We start from the raw sequence: 25,435 nt of genomic DNA, 5'->3' as shown, positions 1-25,435 counted from the left end.
CGCACCGGGCATCTTCCAGGTGCTGCAGAGAACGGAGACAGACTGGTCCCTGAGGAGCGGGGCGCCACTGGGGGACCAGGGCAGTGTGTATAGTAAAGCACTGAGGGCAAATGAAACAGGTTGAGAGTGACATGAGCACTGTTTTACAGCAGGTGCTCAGGAGAGAATTCTGAAGCATTCAAGGCAACAAACTACATCACTGAAGATTTCGGAAAGACAACGTAATGTAAAATAAGGTGCCAGCACAGGAGAGTTTAGAAGCAAGTTCTGCACACACTTGCACACACATGGATAATACACAGCATCCCTGGAAGCCTTGCTGACTAGAACAGTCTTGACAGTTTTTAGATGTCCGTCATGTTGTGATTTGCCTAATATCTTCTCTAACAAAAAAATGTCTGTGGAAATCAGTGTACACAGCACTGTTGGATGGCAGACCAAACAAACTTCGATCAAGTTTTTACACCAATAAGTTTTAACTCTAGTCACGGTTCGAGTACCTGAATTCAATGATTCAGTGGCTGACTTTATCCACCAAGTATTCCTCGGTTTAAACAAAACAAAACAAAACAGCATTTTCAAACACAGTGAGCAATGACTGCAGGCATGGGGGGAGTGAACCAGCAGCACAGAGACGCTCTGTCTCTCTCTGATAACGCTGGCTGCTGGCGACTGACACCTCCGTCATCTGAAAGGCAGGGGCCGGCTGGCTCCAAGGCAGACACCCTGTCTGTTTCTGTTCATTCCCACACTTTCTCCCGTATTACGATGGAAAATTCTAGAAAGGCACACAAAAGAGCATTTTACTTGCAGGCAATTTGCAACACTTACCTTAATAGTTAACGTGAGTGTATACCATGTTTTCTCTATGATTCTAACCCGTCCTGCAGCATATACGATCCATCCGGCTGTAACATAAAGATTATCGTGACTGCGCTATGTTTGAAACCTAAATCATAGAATCATGTAATTCAGTGGGCGGCGGGGGAGGAGGGGTGTCCAAGATGGTACTGACATATATAGTCAGGCTCGAAAAAGAACTATGTCTGTTATTTCCAGATCTGTTTCCCCCTTGAAAATATCCATAGCTCGGCTACCCAGTCAAAAAGCATGTACTGAGATCCACAGCAAGGCATAGGCTGTGTGTGCTCACAAAGAACTGGTGGCAAAACTGAAAGAAAAAAAATCCACCACAGTACCATTTGTTAGTATCTGTGGTTCACACACACACTTCTACCTGAAGGGACAGGGGGCGAGGGAGAAGAAGCAAGGATGACACAAGTCACAATATCAATTTAAGCTGACAGGGTAAAAGGAATCAGCTAGTTTTTAGATTTATTTCATCTGAATGCCCGGGAGAAACCCTAGATGAGATCATGCAGGCAGTCTACAGCACATGGGGAGTAGAGATACAGACTCAAATTCCTGCTTATGTGGCTGTCGCTAATTTGTTTTGAGACTTTGGGCAAATCAATTAACCTCCGGTTTGTTGTTTTGGATTAGAAAAATCAGTGAGGTGCCTTCAAGACTAGCCACAACTCCTACTGTAATGCCCTTGTCACCTATTCCCTCCTTAATTTTTATTTTATTGACAGAGGCAAGGCAAAGAGCAGCGAACCACTAAAGAGAGACTTTTCAATTAATGCAAGAAGACAAGAGAGTAAGAATCAAGAAAAATCACCACAATAAAGTCTAGTTTCAATGAAGTGATGTGTACTGAAATCAAATGAACTGGATTAAATCCAATCTGAGCACTTTTTTCCCTTGTTCCATTTGAAAGGCAGGGCTGTCAATACACAAGAAGGTAAACAGAGTATTTCACCTGCTGCTTCAAATAAGTGGAAGAGCTGGACTGGGCCAGGCCAAACCCGAGGGCCTGAAGCACCAGCCAAGTCTCCCCCGTAAACGGCCTCCAGCAGTGGGCTTTCCTCCAGCTTCCTGGTCACAGTCACGGGAAGCTGGGTAGCGAGCAGAGCATCTGGGACTTGAACCAGGGTTCAGATGGGATGGCAGCACGACAGGCGGCAGTTGAAGCGCTGTGCCGTGAACACTGCTCCCAGTCTGGGCACATGCTAAGCAGGTATCCCGCACGAAGCCCTTCCACATCCAAGTCGTGTGTGAATGAGAAAAGTCGGGTTCCTTTCAAGTGTCGGTTAGCAAACAGGATTTCTCCGTTTTAAGCACATCAGTCTATTTCCCTAAGCACAAAGGCAGCGTTTTTATACTCACTTTGTTTGCGACACTTCACAAGTGTCCTCCCCCTCACATTGCCACCGCACTGCAGTTTGCAAAATCCCTCCCATACTGTTGGGTGCACTTCTCCAATCCCTTAAAAACATTTCTCCAATTATTTTATCTTTAGCTGAGCTGCCTATCCTTATGCTAGATCAGTAACTCCGTGTTGTGCATGAGTCGCCATTTGGTTGCGTTGTGTTGGACACATTTAACAGAGTGGGCTTATCGCTCGAACAAGTAAGAAATGTGCACGCTAAGTGAGAGCTCACTTAAAGTCATGTGCTGGGATGGCATGGGGGTGCAGCAGGTTGATCGGCTGCTGCCACCCTGCAGTCCCCAGCGCAGTGCCACATGAGTCCCGGCTGCTTTGCTTCTCTACCCAGCTTCCTGTTAACACACCCGAGACAGCAGCCAAAGATGCCCAGGACCTCAGGTCCCGCCACTTAGGAGGGAGACCCAGAAACGGTCCCTGGTTCCTGGCGCATCCCCAGTTTTTGAACCAGGGGAGGGAAGACTCTGTGTCTCTCCTTGTCTCTGTAACCCTGCCTTTCAAATAAATAACTCTTTACAGACACGTGCTACGAGAGACGCTACTCACCCAGATCACCTGTAACCCTGTAGGATCCACTTGCAAAAATCCAGAAGAAAACTCCTTTGGCACTTCTAATCAGAGTGCCCCCTTTATTCACTCTTCCTGCGATGAACACGCCCCCCACCTCGGGGGTCTCTATGTAAACGTCACACTTCACAGTCATGTTGGTCCTGCAGAAGCAAACCGGTCATGAGAACCCTTAAGTACTGCCCCTCCTAATGGAGGGAGATTTCTCTTCTCAGCAAATGCTTCCAAACTTCTGACTGAGGTGAGCTTATGATTGGCTGAGTCTGAACTTGCCCTGGAGAGGGGTTTCCAAAAATATTCATTAAGGACAGTTTTAAGTTTTACGTGATTTAACGGAATCATTTTGTTGCCTTGTTTAATGGGACATATCACTTGTACATTCTGATAAAACAACTTGTCATCCTTAGAGTCAGTGAAATGTCTGTGTCTTGTCCCTGATCCTGTCTTTCTCCCCCACTCCACCCCACCCAGCCACTCATAAAAGATTAAGGCTTCCACAGGATTCTGAATAAAGAGCTTAATCACATTTCCCTCTCAAAGGAAGCCAGGCAGGCAGTGCCAGTGGTCCAGCAGGGCTTCCGTCACAGGATCTCATGCGGCAGGTCTGAACTTACAAGTCCACTGCTGACACCGCAGGTCCCCAGTCCCACCGGGAACTGCTCTGCACCGGCACTGGGACTCTGGCTCTAGGCTCAGACTCCTTTGGAATCTATCCAGGAAAGGAAAAGATGCAGCCCACCAGGGACTACTAAATCAACCCGGAACTCCTTGTGGGAGCTCAGCTGTGCACAGGGCTGCCACGTCTCCCGTGAGTGAAGACTTTAAAGTTTCTCTAGACTCGCCGAAGAACTAGGGACTAGAAGGGAAACTTATAATTGGCAGGAAGGCAATTCAGAATAGAACGAGACTTTCTGCAGCGTTCTACAGATAAGAAACTCAAGGCTCCTCACAGAAATATCTTCTCTCCCCTGTCCAATTTCCAAGCGTCAGATAGGGCTGTCTGGTGGCTCAGCATTACTGTCTGCCATATCTAAATTGGATTGCTTGTGAGTAGCTATTTTTTCCATAGTGGAAATATACTAGTTATAGGAAAAATAGCAAAACAAAACAAAAAACCTAAAATGAGTTTAAATCACACATTGAAATTCTGTAACTAAATTGTAGGGAAGGTTAAGTTGGTTTTGCTAAGTGAACAACAAACAACTTGTCTCTTTACCGTACATCCAACCAGCTAAAGCTGATTTACTGTTTACTATCGCCATCTAGAGGTAAATGGTCCAGAGGTGAATGGCTTTTCTACAAAAGCTAAGACGGTGTAATTCTAGCATTAGTCCACCAGGTGGCAACCCAGATCAACAAATTAACCAACCCAACCAATTGAGAAATCTGAAAATTTATCAGTAAATATTAAATTATAATTTGACCCAAATGTTAACAATTTGTAAATTTAGTTCAAAATTCTCTTTCAATTATTACTATTACATTTGGAAACTCTTGAGAAAAGAATACTGAAGTGGTATAAATATTATAATGTATTTTGGGGGGGTACCTGTTTATAATTCATGGCTCATTAACTCCCTCCCAAAGAAAGGCCATGGAAACTCAACTAGTAGCTCCTGAGAGCCAGCACATTCCAGAGGGGATTTTGTCCATGTCCTGGAGGAATGACTGCTGAAAGAGTTGGATACCAAGACCTTGCTGGCTTTTCCCACAGAGTCCGCCATCATGCCCACGGACTGAAGCCTCCATGAGTATCCAAGAGTTCAGAGTTCTAGAAAGTGGTGGCCCTTGCCCCATGCTTCACCCTGTAGATCTCTACAACTGTGCCTTCTGTCGTGCTGTTTCTGAGAAACCAGCAAGTGGTTTCTTTGAGTTCTGTGAACTGATGAAGCAAACTAAAGGAAACCAAGGAGGGCTCATAGAACCCAGGGTGGAGTGAGGGAAATCACAATAAAACCCCAGGGGCTTGCAACTGGCATCTAAAGCACGGAGGGAGTCTTAGCATCTGAGCCCGAAACCCCAATCCTAACCCCAACCCCAACCCTGGGGGGGCGGCACTAGCTCCAGGTAAACAGTATCAAGACTGCACTTCATCGTGGAATGCCCGGCTGGTGACCACCCCAGAACTTGCTGGTGGAGAGAACCCCGCACCTGTGAGAGCCCAGAAGTGATATGTGTTGTAAACACCTTATAGGAGCATTCGGATCGGAGTTTAAGTTGGTTTCTCCTTCTGTATCTTCAGGGGCAGCAAACGCAATTTGCTGATCCAACAACTGTCTCACACCTGTGGCCCCGGACACGGAGTCACACGGGACAGCTCTGCTCCAGCCGGACCTGACCATGGGAAAGCTCGCTGAGGACATCAAGCTCACTTACCACCTGTAGTCTCCCAGGATGCTGATGGTGTTGGATGCGTCGGCAGCCCAGGTCACGGGCCGCTGGTTGAGAACCTGGCGCAGGGTGAAGCGGTGTTCGCCCGAATTCTCAATGTTGGTGTAGTACTCAAACACGCCCGTCTGGTCAGCAAAATTCGGGGGTTCGCTAAAGTATGGGTAATCTGTCGGAACACAGGGAACCCCGCTTAGTAGCAAATCCTTTCAGAGGCTCTCCCCGCCGATACTGGATAAAAGATTTCAAAACACTTTGGAAAATGTTGAAATAAACTGCTGCTGCCAAAGTTGAGGACTGACGTCTAATAAAGAGATGACGACGTTGTGATGTCACCGCTGCGAAGCGTCAGCTGACAGACTGGAGACGGACTCCGTGCGATGTGGAATGGCTGCATGTGGCGACAAGCCAGAGCATGAGTTCTGGGGTCTGAGACCCCCAGGTTTAAACCGTAGCTCAGTCTGTCACTGTCACCTTAGAAAGCTAGGTAACGTCTCTGTATCTGATGTTTCCTTGTTTCTAGGGAGGCAAGAAGAAGGGGAACTACAATCTCTACATTCTTCCAGGCCCTGAATATCCAGGGTCTTCAAGCTGATACAAAAAATTAGATCTTCCACCACCGGGAGATTTGAGAGCTAAACAAATATGTTTTAGGACAGCCACTCTGTAATACACCTGGCTTGCCAGAAACCCCTCTATTACTGTGGAAGATGGAGAGGAAGGTAAATTGTAGTGAAAAACACCTACCATCGTCAAAATCATCCATGTAGCTGCACGGGAATGGCTGGGATTTGGGAGGAAGGGGGTGACTGCCTTTCCGGCCGGTGGTGAGGGTGGTGAGTGTGAACAGCTCGTCCTCCTGAAGTTGCAGTGTGAATTTGCCATTGCTGTCCAGCAGCTGAAACAGAGATGTTACCACATTCAGGGCCGGGGGCTACGGCTGGGCTCACTAAGCTTAAAAAAGTGCATTTGGACCCGGCGCAATAGTGTAGTGGTTAAACTCCTTGCCTTGCACTCCCAGAATCCCATATGGGCACCGGTTCTAATCCTGGCAGCTCTGCTTCCCATCCAACTCCCTGCTTGTGGCCTGGGAAGGCAGTTGAGGATGGCCCAAAGCTTTGGGAACCTGCACCCGTGTGGGAGACCCATAAGAAGCTCCTGTCTCCTGGCTTTGGATTGGTGCAGCACCAGCTGTTGCGGCCGCTTTGGGGAGTGAACCATCGGATGGAAGATCTTCCTCTCTGTCTCTCCTCCTCTCTGTATATCTGACTTTGCAATAAAAACAAATAAATAAATCTTTAAAGAAAAAAAAAAAGTCCAATTGATTTCTCTTAGAACACTTACAAGAGGCTCTGACCAGGCTCAGGCCCTTGGAATCTTTTGGTCTTGAGCATTTTAGAATATGTTATAAAATGATACTTTGTTGAAAGAATTTCTAATTCAACAATTTATTAAAAAAAAAAAACAAAACTAGAGTCCACAAAACTTTATGAACCCACTCATTTCATGCTGGCTCTTTCAAACTTGTGCCTACTCAATATCTGCAAATTAGACACCTGCTTCTTCCTGCGTTAGGATTTCAGCAAGATACAAAAAAATCAATCAAATCTCCTGCATTAACTACAAAAAAAAGTTTTACGATTAGGAAAGATCTTGTTCAGCATATGTTCCACACACATTCTAATAAACAAGTGCATGTCCCATGCAGGATCTTAGCAACTTAATTTATTTACATCACAAGCTTTAGCTACGACTCCACAGGGCTACTGCGAGGATCAAATCAGACGCTGATTCTAAACCAGCCACTGGTGTGAACTGAGCGTGTGACCGAGAGGAAGCACGGCCTACATCACGGGGGTTTCGTGTAAACACAGGCCGCTGCCAACACTGACATGCCTTTCATAATTCAAGCACCTACTGCATTTACTTCCATTACATACAAACTCTGGGAAGCTTTGCTCCTGCTGTCAATTAAAGGGTTTTTCTTTAATCACACCTTTCATAATGAATTAATGGACTGCTCTGTGGGAGATTGCATCCCACGTACTGGCCTGGGAAGAACCACAAATGAGGCTCATCTTTCCTGTGAGTAAAGTTAATCCTATTGTGTCATTTTTAACAATTTGTCACACAGAAAAACGTACAGACTTCTTTTTGAGAACTTAATACATAGAAGAGTAGCTGATTGTCAGAACAGACAACAGCAGGTTTGTGTCTGTTAGGTGAAGTGACGCGCTTGATTGGGCCAATTCATTCTTAGAAACTTTCCCTGTGTCAATAAACACAGCAGCACACACCTGGGCTATGAAACTAACAAAGGCAGGACCGGTCCTCGGGGTGTCTGACAGAGGAAGAAGTGTTTAACCAAACAGGCCCAGGGTCCCAGGTGGTCCCCCACTAAGTGGGCGGAGTTCAGAGGAGGTGACACCCCAGGTAAGTCTTAAAGAGACAAGATTACCAGGAAAAGCCATTCTAGGCTTGGTGTGTGCAAAGTCACAGAGGCAGGAAAGCAGGCCTGCTGTGCGGCAAAAACTGGAGCAAGTTCAGTCTGAGAAAAGGCCAGGAGAGTGGGGCCAGGACGTAGGAAGGAAAGCAGCACACAGAGGCACCCCAAGGCAGAAGCCTGACAAAGCCCAGCTCTGCACTTTGGATCCACACTTGTGGTACCAGTCCGGTGGGCACCTGGTGAGGGTCAGATGGGGAGGCCAGGAACACAGGGCGCAGTTAAGGTAACCAGGGAGCACAGCATTAGGGAAGTTGGATGGGATGCAGGCGTGGGGACGGAGACCCCGGAATGAGTAACAGGAACCCATGGAGGGCACAAGCCACGTTGTGCATCTCAAGACCGAGTCTGGAATGAGACTGGAACCTCCGCCCAGGGTGGCCAGGGAACAGCGATTCCTTGCACCTGGATGAGACAGGAGCTGAAAGACAGTCCTAAAAACAGTACTGCCTGCCAAAGGACTTCCACTAAAAACAAACAAAGCCCCAAGTAGTGGACAACTTTCTCTCCGCAGTGCTAATGAGTTACACCTGTGGCACAGCACATAAAGCAGTCGCTTGGCATGCTCGCATCCCTTACTGGGGTGCCAGTTCGAGCCCTGGCTGCTCCACTTCCAAGCCAGCTCCCTGCTAATGTGCCTGGGGAGCAGTGGATGATGTGCCTACCACCCACACAGGAGACCCAGCTGGGGTTTTACTTCTGCAAATCAGAAACTACCCATAGTGAGTCCAGCTGCTTGAAGAGCGGTGTCTGCTGTGACGAGGACTGCCCGAGCTTCGTGTACCACACCTGCAGCTCTGGGATTTCACTCTGGGGAGAAGACAAAAGAGCATCCTTGCGTGAGTCACAGAACCCTCTCCCAGCATGTGACAAGAATAATGACACATTCCATTTCTACTTAGCAAAAAGAGTCTCCTCAAATTTTAAACAAAAACATACTTTATTTCCTACACAGACCAACGAATCTTGCCAAATGTTAAAACAAAACAAAACTTCAGTGCATTTGCTGCAAAGCTGGTCACTACTGTGTTTGTGTAAAGTGCTTCTGAAGAATTCTCTGGCACTACAACTCATTAATCCCACATCAGTAACCACAAGGGCACTTTGTGTTCTCAATTCAAATCTAACTACGGGAAGAAATGGCAGGAATCCAATGCCTTCAGTTTTGTTTTATTTTTGGCATAGAGAACTTTCCAGATCAAGGCTTGGGCATTCCCCTCCCAGCACAGTTGATGCTTGCCCACGGGTACAGACTTTCAGAAGCTCCAAGTCCCTTGGAGCCACAGAGAGCAGAAGACAGCAGGGTGTTTGCTGCTTACAGTTCTTACTCCACCAAAGAACTGGCTAACCTTCAAAGAACACGTGAGTTCTCAAATCAAAACACAACAAGAGTCAGGTATGTTTACTTACAAAGGACCCCTGAAGAGCAAACGTAGCAAACTGCTCGGAGACGTTGAAATAAGGAAGAACTGGCCGAATACACTGAGAATTTCTATGACTCTGAGGGGGAAAAAAAAAAATCACTTCAGTATCCTGATGATAAACATGCTATCTTTTGGGGAGACGGGGTTGAATAGTTAACCTTGCAGGATGAACGCAAAGGGGACAGCTCTGTGGTTGAGTCACCATTTGGGATGCCCACGTCTCCTACGAGTACCTAGGTTGTTCAAGTGCTGGCTGTTTCTAATCGTGTTCCCTGCTAAGGTGGGGGAGACAGCAGGTGGTGGCTCAAGCACTCAGGTCCCTGTGGCCCACATCAGAGCCCAGGACTGACTCGTGACTTCCGGTTTCAGCACCAGCCGTTGCAGGCACAGGGGGGATAAACCTCTGTCTGGGATCTCCTCCACTGTCTAGCTCTTTCTCTCTCTTTCAAATAAAACAAAAAATAAGTAAATAAAAAGTTTAGAGATTAGTGGAAATGAAATATGTTAGATAACAAATGCAGTCTTATTTTGAATATTAAAAGCCTTTTTCAAAAATATAACTTTGTTGAGTGTGTTTTGTGTGTGCCTAGTCAACAATGACATGTTAACTGAATCAAACTTTGAATTAGTAACTAAACTCCAGACACAATTATGGCACATACAGATTACATTTAATTTATAATATTTTGCAAGTAAAATCTATCAAATAAAAACCAAAAGTAAGGCATCTAAATACCTTTCAAATATATACTCACTAAGGTTAGCTAAGAATATGTAACAAATAGTTCTCTTATTGCTCTTTTTTGAGATTTATTTATCTTTATTACAAAGTCAGATACACAGAGAGGAGGAGAGACAGAGAGGAAGATCTTTCGTCTGATGATTCACTGTCTAAGCAGCCTAAACGGCTGGAGCTGAGCCAATCCGAAGTCAGCAGCCCAGAACCTCTTCCGGGTCTCCCACACGGGTGCAGGTCCTGAGACTTTGGGCCGTCCTCCAGTGCTTTCCCAGGCCACAGGCAGGGAGCAGGATGGGAAGCGGGGCTGCCAGGATTAGAACCAGTGCCCATATGGGATTCTGGGTGAGTGCAGGCGAGGACTTTACCTGCTAGGCCACAGCGTTGGGTCCAATACCTTTTTTTAAGTTATTAAGTACTTACTACTGTGAACTGGGATCAAAAGCAGCTTGGGACAGGATCCCTACTTCAGCTAATGTAACAATCACAGAGTGCTTATTGTACAGGGTTCTGTGCCAGGCTTTGTGAACAAGAAAAACTTGTTATAATTAGGTATTTCACTATCTCACTTGCAATAACTGTAGATAGGCAACAATCAGAAACAGGAGAGCTGGGAGGTTCCCAGAGGCCCTTCGTCCCTGGCTCCCTGCCCTCGCACAGCTCCTTCTCAGGATGCGTCTGCGTCTCTTACGTCACAAGGAAGCCACCGTGACCAGCACCTGCACACTAGGCTGCACCTGGAGATGACATGAACTCTGTGTCCCGAGACCCCGCCCAAACCCTACCTCACCTGAGCAGTCAATGAGGGTACCGTGTCCTACCCAGTAAGTGGGGCAACACAATCTCTCCTCATAGGAGATGGCCTGTCTTTGCTGGGCTGCCTACCTTCACATAAGAATGTCTACTTTCTCTCTCTCTCTCTCTCTCTCTCTCTCAATGAATTCTGCTCCCATGCTTTCACTTATCTATGTTTCTACTTTGAATTCTTCTCTCGCTCAGAGATAATATCCTGGAATACAGTGGAACTCATGCCATGATAATGGTACAATTAGACAGAGAATCAACAGGGACATAGAAATTTGCACAATGCTTCCAATTGACTGCCTTGATAGACACCTACAGTTCATTGTACCACACCTCAACAGAGTGAACGCTCTTTTCAAGCACACAGGTACCATATTCTTAACCATTAAAAAGTAGAATAAACTCAAAAGATTCAAATCATATAATAATGACAGATCACATGGAATTAAAAATAAATAACAAAAATCTCTGGAAAAATTTTTTTAAAAACTTGAAACATTTAAAAAACATTGAAATAGCCCACGCATGAAATAAAAAATAAAGAATCAGCATGATGGCTCAACAGGTTGGCCAATCCTCTTCCTGCAAGTGCCAACATCACATATGGGCATGGGTTCACATTGATGCCAGTGCACTTCTGATCCAGGTCCCCACTGGGAAAGCAGTGGAGAATGGCCCAAAGCCTTGGGACGCTGCACCTGCATAGGAAATCTGTCAGAAGCTCCTGCTGCCTACCTTCGGATTGGCCAAGCTTCCAGTTGGCTCAGCTACGGCCATTACAGCCACTGGGAGAGTGAACCAGCAGATGAAAGATCTTTCTCACTCTCCCCATAAATCTACCTTTCTAATAAAAATAAATAGATCTTGGAAAAAGGTGAAAATTTCCTAAACCTCAGGAAAAGTTACATGATCTACAAAGCCAAAAACCTCCAAGAGTCAAGGCAAAGAGAAGCGCATATAACATATAATATATATTATATTATGTAACATACAATAAGCATACCTGCAAAATATGCAGGTAGTTTTGATGAATATAGGATGCTTGGTTGTCAGTTTCTCTGTCAGCATTTTAAACATGTTACCCTCCCGAGGTGATGTCAGCTTTTTACGATTCCTTTGTAAAAGATTAAGTCATATTTTCTCTTGCTGTTTTCAAGAGGTTTCTTTTCTTTGATTTTCAGTATTTTTATTATGTTACATAATTTCTAAGTATGTTTATGTCTATATATTTTTTGAAAAGGTGCTAAGTTTTGTATAATGTGCTTTTCCAAGTACTAAAGAAGCGAGTTTGTAAGAACAGAAACGTACCATAGTTTCAACAATGAGGGTGAGGTTACCCAAGCCATCAGTCAGAGCCACGTAACTTCCTCCTTTCTCTAAATGGCCAACTGTCTTCAAGTAATACCAGCCTGGTTGAGTAAACTGGGTGGTATGTGCTACAAAAAAGCAGAAAACATTCAAATAAGATTAAAAAAATAGTGTTAATAGGGTTTCTTTAAAATTTTTTGACTCTGATTAAAACCTAATAACCTAATTTCTATTTAGGAGGAATATACTTGCCAACCTTGTGTCTTAATTTCTAAATCATGAATCCAGTTAAAAAATACAGTCAGAGGAAGTTGGAATGACTGGTAAAAACAAATGCATGTATCAGTTCAAGAACATGGATTAGTTCCCTCTCAGCCAAAGCTCGTTGCTACTAAATCTATCCAAACATAATGATAACAAAAAAAGCTTGAAAACTGAAAAATGCATGTCAAAAACTATGTTTTATGGTTTCAAACAGATTATTTATACAACATATAAAAGAGCATTTCTAAAAGTTCATGGAAAAATGAAACCAAAAGATCTACACTTTTAAGGCAACTTTTGGAAGGACCTGTGTGTATTTATTATCATCTATCCCTAAAAGTGATCCTGAAAATGTACTAAGTAATATTGCACTTCCACACACATCCACAAAAAAAAATTGAGAAAATTGGAAGAGTATTTTAGTTCATCTAAACATATGGGGGAATCAATTTTAATATGTAAGGGTTAACCAACCCAGATATATAAGTTCTACTGAATTTCCACATTTTAGAATAAGATTTAAGGAGTTTAGAATTATGTCATGGTCATAAGACTAATGTCATGAGTACAAATCTGCCCAAGAACACATAAACAACAACAAAAAAAATCAATATGTGCTCAAGATTAAAACAAATGTATTTCAAATTCATAATTTTCCTGAAAGCAACTTATCTTTGAAGAAATTTACTTGTAAAATAGATTATGAGTTTAAAGCAAATAGTCATAAATGTTCAAACTTTTACTCAAGAAAACTATAGAAAAAATTCAGTATTATTCATTTGATTTTTTAATTTTGCTTAAATTTATTATTAGGATGGTTCTAAGCCTCATTAAAAAAAATGATGCCACACCATCCATCGTCTACATGAAACTAAAGTTCTTAACGACTAATGAATAAAACCAGACAAAGTTTTGCTTCAGTTGACATATATAGAGTCTGATAGCCCTGTCCATTTTCTTTGAGCCGTGTAAATGATGTCTTGTTCGGTAGGGATTTAATTGACTTCCTCCTTGTTCTGGGAAACGCAGCTTGTCTGATTTCCAATCCATGCCCCATTCCTTCATGCTCTGCAGCTCTGCTGACCCCCCTGAGCTTGTTCTAACATCTAGCTAGCTCCCTCTTCAGGTAACACTCTTCAGCATGTGCTCCTTTTTTGTCTACATGGGAGTCATGATCTTACCTTTTTCTGAAAATCACTTTTAACAACAGATATCAGTACATGAATGGGACATTCTAAAGCTATGATAGTTTGCCTGCGTTTTGCATTTATCGATTTAAAGATTCAATCGTTTTTATTTGCTTGCCTGATTTGCTGCCCACCTTTGATTTCGTTACCACACAACTTGAACCAACAAAACTATATTAATATATAGTTAAAGCATCTCCAAGACTCACTCACTCAAGACTCTTAGAAACTCTGAACTGGAATCAATCTTTAAAATGTATATATATATATATATATTTTTTCATTAATTACTATCATAACTTAAGCCTTTGTATTTAGGTGTTTTTTTATTTTTTTCTCCATCTCAATATCTTCTTTGCCTAGGTCTGACTTCCTCCTCTAACACAGCCCTGTCCTAAGAGCCTGGACTTAAAATAATGGAGACTGAAATACAGAAAGCAAGATGGTTACCCAAAATTGTCTTTAAAAAAACACTGCACACACGCACAAACCCACGCAAAGTTTCTGTAACCTCCTCTAAGACACCAAGTTCTCTACTTTAAGAAATATAAGGAAAAATAAATCTAAACCATACCTGTTATCCAGATAGGAGATTCTACCACATAATGCCCACTCCACGGCTCCTGGGCTGTCATCAATCCACTTCGCTCATACGGCAAGTGTTCATAGTAACTAGCCACCAAATTCCAAGCAATTGTTCTGAAAGATTCGTTGGTCAAAGATAAACACCAAAACAGCTTGGGATCCGCATCCCCTTTATGTAAGTATATTTGTAACAACTTCAGTAAAAAAGACTCACCACAGTTATATTAGTACATATGAATCACTATATGATGACTACTCACACACACACAAAAGAAAATGTAAATAACTCAACATGCACAAAGAAAAAATACACAGATTTTCAAAATTTTTTCTATTTTGAAAAATCCACTGTCGTAGTCACCTAGATGTTTTCAGGAGTGAGTCACATAATTCCCCGCTCACACAGAGTGTACACGGGATACACACGTTTTATACTGACCCAGGGTTAGAACCAGAAGATGAAAGATGCCCTACAAGCACCAGATGTGCTACACAGACTTCTTTCACACCTGCCCTCCTTGTGGCAGCCAACCTTCGTAATGTCCCACATTCGTGACCTGATTTTTAAGAACCTGACTCTGCACTGTTGCCCAGTTTCACAACTGAAAACCCTTAAGAGTCAGACTACCTGGGTTCAAATCATAGTTCCACCACCCACCTCTCTGACCCCTCCATTTGCTCATCTGTAAAGTGGGAATGATTGTACCCAGCTCACATGTTAAACATCTGAGTGCATGGAAGACTGCAGAGCAGAACATACAGACTACAGAACAGTCTGGGCCATTCTCGTGTTCGTCAACCACAGCTAGCTGCACCAGCTGGTGTACCACCCTGACCCATTCTTGCACATCATCAGGTCCTCACAGTTCAGAGCAGGTACTAAGGCCTCAGGTTGTGAGTCTAAGCTTCTCAGGAAATTCAAGGGCAGAGGGAGATGCTCTGTATAATACTGCTTAGTTGCTAGCCCTTAAAAAGAAATTAAAAAAAAAAAACAGAATGTACCCATAACATTTTATTTTTCTTATCAAGGCCTTATAAAAAGTAATGGCAATCATAGCAAATCAACGTCTTCTAATTCTCTCAATACAAATTACAAATAATAGTCCCAATTTTCAAAGCAGACATCACTCTACATTTTGAGAGTTTCTGTGGTCATGCCCACGGTTTTTAAGATACCTCACATCTCTGGCTAGTGATAGATGTAGAAATTGAGACAGGCCTTCTAGATGGCATGCAGTAAAATAAGTAAAACACACTTCAAAAAATCTATATACATCTAACCGACATTCCATTCCCAAGACTACATCCTAAACAAACAGTTACAGATTCATACGGAGAGATTTTGAACAAGGCTACTAATGAAATCTGCAACACTCTCCATTTCTAGAAAAAGGGAAAAGGTCAATCAGACACAACACATTTCCTACAACAGTACTTCCCAAACCTGAGTGGCATCAGAATCACCTGTGGCAGTGCTGGGAGCCCCGCTGGCCTTTCCTGAAAATTCTGATTTAGTAGCCTGGATTCCTGCCAAGGAGTCAGTACCGCATGTACCTCACACACTTCCAACAGAGGGCAAGTTTGGGAAATCCTGCTTTACATTTCAGAATACTAACAGGCATTAAAAGTCATCAAGTGGAAACACACATAAAAGAAAGGCCCATGATACCATGTCAGGTGAAAAGCCACTTATTAAACAGTTTATACTATAGTAGGGCCTCAAAATACTAAAAATATATACACATAAATATAAGCAGACATGCTCCAATGTTTCTAACGGTAAGATCATGAATGCTAGATTTTCATTCTTATTTAACCTTCACTTATTAACTGAACACACATTTCTCTCAAAAGCAAACATCCTACCATAAACATTTTTTCTTTCAGCAAGAGAAGAAAAAAAACGACACAGTATTTGTGCAACTGGCATTGAAATCCCAAAATTACATAAATTGAGTTTTAAAACTCTGATTTGCTTTTGTTCTATTTAGCAATTTATTTCAATCCAATCACAAACTGCTTTCTGAGCATTTGAGAAAAGTTTCCTTTAGAAGTAAAAACTTGTGGGCCTGGCAGGATGGTTCAATGACTAAATGCTAGCTTTGTAAGTGCCAGAATCCCATATGTGCGCTGGTTCATTTCCCAGGTACTCCACCTCCCATCCAGCTCCCTGCTTGTGGCCCAGGAAAGCAGTCGAGGACAGCCCAAAGCCTTGGGACCCTGCACCCACATGGGAGACCAGGAAGCACCTGGCTCCTAGCTTCAGATCAGCTCAGCTCCAGCCACTGTGTCCATTTGGAGGATAAACCAATGGATGGAAGATCTTTATCTATTATATAGATAAACAGCATTGTTACAATCATTGAATCTAGGTTGTAAGAAAAAGGCAGTCTAACATGAAGTCTTCTGCTACTTTCCTGTCCAAACTTTTATAGCAAAAGAACCTCTCAACGGCTTTACTTACGAAGTCATCCATCCATTGATATAATTCTGATTCAATATGCGAGCCCAGCAGCCTGCACCCGTACCATTATTGGCAGTGCTAAAATCTTCAGAAGACCAAAGCTTCTTCCCAGTCAGTTTAGCTTGCTTTACTGACTGGGTCCCAGGATAATGAGCCCTAGAAAAGAAAGAGAAGGCGTTATAATACGAGTGACTGAGAAACTTGGGGGTGGCAAGAGTTTGTCAACAGTTATTCGCCCATTATTTTCAGAACACTTGCATATCTCTACCAATTTCCAATAAGAAAAAGGGTGAACGAGCATATGAAGTTAAAATACAAGGACGAAATGAGTAAAATCCAAACTATGAGAAATTTTAAACACAAACGCTTCAGTTTCTTCAACAACAACAACAACAAAAAAAAGATAGCAAGAACCTATAGATGAGTCTTCAATACCAACCAACCATAATGTATGAATGCAGACTCAAACTATTAAATAATGGATAGTTGATACTATCAATATTATTATATTTTTAGAAATGTTAATAGTATTGTTTATAATTTAAAAAAAAGAAAAAGAATCCTTCTCTTTAGAGATATGCAATAAAACATTTTTATTGAAAGAACTACATAATGCCTAAAATGTTTCAAAATAATGTGGGGGTGCCCAGCGTGATGAGGTTGCCTTGCACACACTGGGATCCCATACGGGAGCCACTTCTAATACCGGCAGCTCCACTTTCCATCCAGCTCCCTCCTTGTGGCCTGGGAAAGCAGTGGAAGATGATCCAAAGCCTTGGGACCCTGCACATGCATGGGAGACCCCAAGGAAGCTCCTGGCTCCTGGCTTTGGATTGGCTCAACTCTGGATACTGTGGCCATTTGCAGAGTGAACCAATGGATGGAAGATCTTTGTCTTTCGTTCTTTTTGTAAATCTGCCTTTCCAAAAAAAATATTTAAAAAATAATAATGTGGTCAAGAAAAGGGATAGACTGTAAAAGCATATAGATGGAAAAATGGCCACAGAGTTACAATTCTTGACATTCATCTGCCTATTTGTGGTACATTTCAAATTTTACTAAATGAAACACAAAGGGCTCAGTGGCATTAAACAAAGTGTTCATGCTTGAAGAACAAATTCTGGACCTATGTCGTATTAGGGTGGGTTGTCATCTCTGATGCCAGCAACTCACATGGTACTGGTTTAAGTCCTGACTGCTCCACTTCTGATCTGGCTTATGACTAAGGAGCGAAGACAGCAAGGGAAGAATGGCCTGAGTACTTTAGTCCTATCATCCACGTGGGAAACCTGGACAAGCTCCAGACTTTGGTCCAATCCAGTTCCAGGGACTGTGGCCATTTGGATAGTGAATTGGTAGCTGGAAGACCTCTCTGGCTTTCCCTTTACTGTCAAGTAAATACTGCCTTTCAAGTAGATAAATAAATATTTTTAAAAAAATAATCAATCCACACATATACGTGTTATATCTTTCAATTGTTTCTATATACTTTATAATGGATACAATGCAAATTAACTAGGAAAACATAATGCTGGAATGCAGTGAGGTCAGGGTGAGTGGAATAAAGACAAAGGCAAAACCACACTGCGAAAGAAACCTGGCAAGAGTTACAGTCTGCGTCAGCATTCTAGAACACTGGGACAGTGCTCTTGCGAGAACTCCTAGCCGACAGAAACCCAAGTTAGGAACCCGCACACTGCCTTTGGAATTAGGTTCTGTTCTGCAACAGGGGAAGCTGAGTGTGCTTTATATAGGTTGTGACAAATACACTAAGATGTTAACCACAGAGAAAGCTAGATGCTGGGTATATGGAAAAATTTAGCAGTATTTTATAATTTTTATTTTATAAATTTAAAACTATCCTGAAATTAAAAAGTTTAAAAAATGTACTTCTGCTCGTTAATCTAAACAAACCCATTTTGTTACTCCAAATATCAACAGATATCTTTATGCTTACCAGTGTATTGCACTGAGAAAGAAAGATCTCAAAACATGTATTTCAATGCGTAAGGAATGAACTGTGAGCCACACATGTCTTATTTCCACTAATACCTCATTTTCTGAGAATGTTCTCAAACAAGGAGGAGAGATCAGAAACAGAGGCATGGTTGAGAGGCGGAGCGAGCAAGCAGAAGCCACCAGTAGAGGAAGATTCCTTACCCAATCACATCAACCACATCCATGAGGTCAGAGTCGAGCAGCATGGCAGCAGAGATCGGCTGCCAGAGATTATCACTCGCTATGATTTTCACATGCCGGAGACCTTTAGAGTTCAGCATTTTCCTTAAAACCTTTTGGAGCAACACACAGCACAGGAAAGGTCACAAAGGAGTTTGTAGTGTTTGAATCGCAATGAAGATAGCCTAAATAACTCTAAAGTCAAGCATGCTGGGAACACAGTTTCCGTAATACCAGAGTACTTCAAAAAGCATGTGGAAAATGTATTAAAAGAAGGTTATTTAGGGACAACAAAAATGTTGAAATTAATGTGTAAGAGGTGCCTTCAGAAAGTTATGAAAAATAAGCAGTCTGAGAAAAGTATGCATGAATTGCAAATTTGTTTGCATCAAAAATGAACTTTTCTTCAAAGATTTTATTCTATTTATTTGAAAGGCAGAGTGACAGACAGGAAAAGGCAAAGATAAAGATCTTGAGAGATATCTCCCCATATGGCTTCCATGGCAGGATTTGGGTTAGGCCAGAGCCAGGAACATGGAACTTCATCCTTGTGTCCACCATGGCGGCAGGAGCCAAGGTACTTGAGCTGCCATCTGCTGTTTTTCCAGCAGCATGAACGGGAAGCTGGATTGGAAATAGAGCAGTTAGCAGCTCAAACCAGCACTCTGATATGGGATGTTGGAATTACAGTCATTCGCTTAACATGCTATGCCATAACACAGGTGCCCAACTTAACTTTTCAATTCCATTTGTCCATGAAATTTTTGAAGTACCCTTGTATTTCTCAATAGAAATGTATCTCCTATGGAAAACAAAAGCAAAATCACTATATAATCTATTTCATGAGAAAGCAAAATGAAGAAGAATGGAGAATTCATTGACAAAATGCAGCCTGAGCACCGACTTTCGTGCTTAGAACTACACTTGGGGCCTAAATGGGCACTAAAAAGCAACACAAGATAGAACCATCACCTTTAGGTGGTACCGAAACTAACAGGGTATGCTAGAAAACCAGAGGAGGGAAATGGCAAGATGTATGGGTTATCTAGACACAAAACCAGAGCGGGGAGAAGGAAACGTGATCCAGAATCAGAAGGAACACCTTTCAAACCAGAACACCTCCCTGCAAACATGCCCTCAGCTCCCTGCAACTGTCGGGGGCTGCAGTAGGTCTCAATAACTTATCAGCTGAACAAATTCCAATAAGAAGGAATGAAAGGCTTTCATAAACTTACTTTATACATTCTAACTTATCTGGAACTACGGAAAGATGAAAATTTCCTATTACGTGACAAATAACAAAGACTCATTGACTCCATGGTGTAATTTACACTCACAATGATGGCTTCAAGAGTTCCTAGTGTCACGATGAGTAAATAAAATAGTCACTTCTTAACAGACCCTGAAGCTTTAAAAGGTTAGTTACCACAGCTTTAAGAAAAAGCTAAGTCTGATTTGCATAAGCTATTTAACTTCAAGTCCTTGAAATCTGAAATCATCATAGGGCAAAACAACTTCTGTTGCTTTACTTGACACAAGCAGTCAATAGAGTAAACATAGCTACTTTTAGAGTGTAACTCTACTCATTATTTTAGACTTCCTAAACTTATTTTTGCGGTTGCCTAACATATCTGACAGACATTTCTTTTGCGTATCAGAATTCTACAGAAGTAAAATCCCCAGTAAGACAATGTCTGGCACCTTTAGATGATGCCTGTGTCTACAGAACAGAACAGAAACACAAAACCAAAACAAAACAAAACAAAACAAAAAAACTAAGCTTATCAATGGACTCCAAGCAATGTTAACCTAAGGATTATTACTGTTAAAATTCTCTGTTGCTCAAATGTAGCTGCAAGGTTACAGACACAGACTCCTAGTCAACAAATACTTCTCTCTTAACGTGGGACTAGGTTTGGAGCCAGGTCCAACATGATCCAGCAGTGAGGAACAAACAGAACCTAGCTGTGGGACAGCAGATCAGTGACACGCTCAGAAAAAATGTTGGTCCACAAGAAGGAATAAAAACCAATATGGAGTCCTTGTTATCAATCCTAAGCAAAACTCAATAAACATCAGAGGTTACGAAAGAAGGATTTTTAGGTGTTTACCCCACGGTAACTCTCACAGAAGACTTAGAGAGACACTTGAACACAATGGATGTAACAAGAATTGGCCCAAATATTTGGATCCCTGCCACCCACGCAGGTGAACTGGTCTGAATTCCAGGCTCCTGGCTTCAGCCTGGCCCAGCCCTGAAGGTTGCAGATATCTGGGGCAAGTCCCAGTGGAAAGATCTCTTTCTGTCTGTTGTTTCCTACAGAAAATCAATTCAAATGTGTTTCTCTTTGAGGGACACATGAGCTTACTGACTCAGCCCCTTTCTTCTCTCTGCTTGTCTATCCTTTGATACGATACTTTTCTCTTAAATCCCACTTCCTGTTAGCTTTCATCTCCTTGCATGTGCCACGGCCCATCCCTAGCAACTTGGAAACGAGCTTTTATTCATCCTTCTTAAACACCACAGGTCGCTTCCCTAAAGACCCCAGGGTCCCTTCTGTGCACACCTTCTGAGAATCCCTCATGTGAACTATTCCATTAGAGAAATTATGACAGGTATTCTAATTATCTGTATCTGACTCTACCCTGCTCCTAATACGCCTCACGGGCAGAAGCAGTGCCTTCTATCATATTTCAAGAACATGTACAATGTCTGATAAGCTAGGTGTTAAATCAATGCTTGCAGAATAAATGAGTAAATGAATGAAATGTATGGGATATTATCTGTTTCAAAATATAAAACATTAAATTTAAAGAAAACTTTTAAAACACAGAAGCCAAGTATAACCACAAAACAGTATTTCTTAGGGAAAGTTACATAAAACAAGACAAATGAGACTGAATAGTAAACTAGGAAAGAGTTCCACATAAAAAATAAAACTTCCATTTGTTTTCAACAGAAGGTGTTATTATCACAGCTTTTCCTTTTGTGGAAAAAAAACACACAGTAACAAGAGTTCCTCATGGGGAAGCTTTTGCAAGTTAAAAACAGATGAATATTTAGGGAAAGTGGTTCAAAAACAACAACTTAAAAACGTAAGTTGCTCCCTCTTTGGTAATCAAAAAGAAAATCATGTTATATATAACAACATATTCTGATATCATAAACTTCGCAAAAAATAAGAATATAAAATATCTGACATAAGAAACTACTACATTTCATGAATGCTCAAAAGTCAAATGATATAATTATTTTACAATGTTTATCATGATTCTAAAAATAATGAATTTTAAAATAAGAAAATGCAATGCAGATGTTTAGATAAAGGCAATTTCGGGCTTATACACTGAGAACTACATACGCTTTAATGTCTCCAACAAAAACATTAAAACGGCTTGAAATTTATGTCACAAATAACGAAATAAGTCACTGTGCAATAAAACAGAACATCATTTCCTTCCACAAATTTTCTACCAGATTTTTTCTACCAAATGAAAAGACAAAGAATTATTCACTAATTATTCACTAACTTTTCAGGAAGGTATTAAAATTGAACAGACCTTGATGTAACTGGCGTTAAATGTCCTCTCATTCCAAATCTGTAAAACAGAAAGTAAGTCCAAAGTAAAAAGTTTCAGAAGTCAGAAAGTGCGCATGACCATTAAGATGCTATTTCTCACATCAACTTTCACATTCCCTGATAAGTCATCGTCCTTACCTTACGGAAAATTCCAGAGAATATATAACTAAAATATTTGAGAGCAATTTTTCAAAGATTTATATATTCCAGAGACTTTAAACAACAGAACGTTCATTTAGTCAACAAATGCCATCAGTGCAATGCCTGCCAGGCACCATACCAGAAACTGGGCGACTAACAGATGTGGAGATCTTAGCAGTAAACCTGACAAGGCCCCTCTCTGCACACCTGAAAGCTATGTATGAATACGTATGTTCTACAAAAGGAATGCTTTAGGTAAACATAAAGAATCAGGATGATATGCTAGATGGCAAATGAAAGCTCTTAGGATGCAACACACTTAAATCTTTCAGGATCAGAAACATGAAGTACTGGGTTACAGAGATGAAAAGGAGCTTCTTTGGCTTTCATTTTTGCAGGGAAAAAAACTATAAGAAGAGAAATGATTCTGGAGTCCGGGTCCCATCATTCTTTTGACTCCAAGGACACAAGAAAGAGTGCCTTAGGATGGGGACACTGGTGTAGCAGGTTAAGCCACTTTTGGGGACACCCACAACTTGATAGCACAGCGAGTGGGATGCAGTGCCAGATCAGCTTCCCATCTAGCTGCTTGTTCATGCACACCCTGGGAGGCAGCAGATGCTGGCACAAGCCTCTGGGCTCCTGTCACCCAGTGGGAGGCTGGCATGAAGTTCTAGGCTCCTGTCACCCAGTGGGAGGCTGGCATGGCTCCACCCTGACCCAACAGCAGCTGAACAGTGAACCAGCAGATGGAAAACTGAGATCTCTCTGTCTTTCAAATAAATAAAAATGAGATAAATAAACCTTTAAGAACAAAGAATTTCCTATTAAGGAAGCTCCTCTTATATCGTGATTATCAAGAGGAAACTAACAGAATAAAATGCGTATCTTTAAACTGTGTTGGGCCTGGTACAATAGTCTGGTGACTAAAATCCTTGCCTCACACACACTGGGATCTCATATGGGTGCCAGTTCTAATCCTGGTGGCCCTGCTTCCTATCCAGCTCCCTGCCTGTGGCCTGGAAAAGCAGTCGAGGATGGCCCAAAGCCTTGGGATCCTGCACCTGCATGGGTGACCCAGAAAAGGCTCCAGGCTCCTGGGTTTGGATTGGTTCAGCTCCAGCCATTCTGGCCGCTTCAAAAGTGAATTATTGGATGGAAGATCTTCCTCTGTGTCTCTCCTCCTCTCTATATATCTGACTATCCAATAAAAATAAATCTTAAAAAAAAGCCATAAACTGTGTAGGGAAGATAGTATTACTTTAAGAATGAGAACATTTAGGGAAAGCAGCAGAATCAGGTTGGATTCAGTACAAACATTTTTTAACTATTCAAAGAAGATATATATACACTTAATACAGTTTTTAGATATGGGAAGATTTTATAGGTAAAGAGAAAGAATAAAAGATCACAGGCAATTAATCTGTGTTATTTTCAGACACCAACAGAACAAGTTAGTCTCATGAAATGATACCAGTAGTATACAAAGCTCCACTGAATCAAATTAGTTTTGAAAAGCACGAATAAGTGTCCCCAAATTAGCCATATGTTAAATATATTACTAACTCCAATATACTCAATGTCCAAATCATGATAACGTTTGGCACCCATTATCCAGCTCACGACATAGTAGGCAGTCATCTGGAGGTTCACATATGGCCAGTTGAAACCTCTTCCCAGCCATCCAGGAAATGACCATGGCAACCCTGCAGAGGGGAGGAAAGAGGCACAGGCAATGTGTCATACAACGGGGCTGACACCCCAGACAACAAGACAGAATTCACATTAAAGCAAACAAAAAGTAGCAACACTCAGTTAAGCAAAACCCAGTGCAGATCTAACTTAGGGAAAGATGAACACTCGGTGCAAAGCCCTGACACTGCACTATAACTCCTTATTGATTCTGTGAATCAGATTCTAATCGCACATGTTCTTGCAACAGAAGGAAATAAAAACAAACAACGAATATAAACACCTCTCTTTCATAGGCTCCAACAGAAAAATGATGCTGCTTACTATGCTGAACACAAAGCATCAGCAAAAGCAGGCTCATACTAAACCACTCCTACGCAGAAGTATGACTATTTCACCAGCATAACTTCTTACAGTTTAAAACTTCTAAGATGATTAATAACTCGGGCAATCGCATCTAGTAAAATCAAATTTAGTGTCAACAGGGAATTTTATCTTTGTTAAAGCATAAATATGAAGTATATGCATATATCCTTTAAAGTCTTACTATTTGTAAACAAAAAAATGAGAACAGTAGAAAAACACAAATTAACAATTTTAATTATATTCCTATTATATCAAATTCAGCTTGACAGTTAAGTTTCTTAGCTGTTGAGTACATTACCAAACTGGTTCAGCACTGAAAAGCCAAAGTCAAAATGAAAAACGCATATCTTCTCAACTCAGGAGGAAAGTCTATGTGTCTTACGTAAACAATCTAACGTTAATAGAACATCTGGAAACAACGGGAGGCTCAGTCCAGCCTGAAGGCCAACTGTGTGTAAGTCTTTGTTTAGCATTGCAGTCTCCACAGTGGAATGAGCTCTGCCCTTGGAAGCAGCCCAGTGGGTGATCGTGTGACATTTGTACTCTTCAGCATATCTCCGGAATGCCCTTCAAAAGTTCATTTGAAAGAATAGCTTATTTTTTTTTTTAATTTAGAAAATATTACTCTTATCCTGCGTTTAAAAACTTACAATAATTGCAAAGCAAATCTTCAAAAATGGATCATTAATCTCATTTGACTCACACGGAATGTAAACCTGTCTCAAAACATTAGTCACATTTCAAGTATCGGAAGCATCCCACCCACTCGGATGTCTGAATACCTTACCGAGTGTGTACACATTACTACAAGTCTGTAAAATGAATACAGTCCCATCTGAGCAATTACACAATGATCCTGACATGCACCTGACGCAATAAGGGGTTGAGGACCAAATTATCCCCTAGCTCTGGTTCCTGGAAGAGCAACCAACAAACTCCTGGGTTACACACACACACACA

The 25,435-nt window shown here is 41.8% G+C and overlaps 1 protein-coding gene across 2 annotated transcripts in view; it reads right to left on the bottom strand.

Annotated features, from left to right (window-relative positions):
• Positions 1-25,435, bottom strand: part of GALC (galactosylceramidase) — a 35,577-nt gene that overhangs the window by 3,935 nt on the left and 6,207 nt on the right. For both annotated transcript variants that reach the window (XM_040975206.1, XM_040975207.1), the window contains 12 exons: positions 23,984-24,123; positions 22,257-22,295; positions 18,678-18,808; positions 16,518-16,673; positions 14,043-14,167; positions 12,018-12,145; positions 9,156-9,245; positions 8,463-8,555; positions 5,990-6,140; positions 5,231-5,411; positions 2,834-2,997; positions 832-908 (listed from right to left, as the gene is read on the bottom strand). In XM_040975206.1, the coding sequence (XP_040831140.1) occupies positions 832-908; positions 2,834-2,997; positions 5,231-5,411; positions 5,990-6,140; positions 8,463-8,555; positions 9,156-9,245; positions 12,018-12,145; positions 14,043-14,167; positions 16,518-16,673; positions 18,678-18,808; positions 22,257-22,295; positions 23,984-24,123 (1,475 nt within the window). The remainder of the gene's footprint in view (positions 1-831; positions 909-2,833; positions 2,998-5,230; positions 5,412-5,989; positions 6,141-8,462; positions 8,556-9,155; positions 9,246-12,017; positions 12,146-14,042; positions 14,168-16,517; positions 16,674-18,677; positions 18,809-22,256; positions 22,296-23,983; positions 24,124-25,435) is intronic.

This window comes from Ochotona curzoniae, unplaced genomic scaffold (genome assembly GCF_017591425.1).
Source record: "Ochotona curzoniae isolate NIBS_2020 unplaced genomic scaffold, NIBS_Ocur_1.0 contig_2688, whole genome shotgun sequence".
NCBI lineage: Eukaryota > Metazoa > Chordata > Mammalia > Lagomorpha > Ochotonidae > Ochotona > Ochotona curzoniae.
Note: the sequence above shows the minus strand (reverse complement) of the source record. Positions and strands in the feature narration are given on the sequence as shown.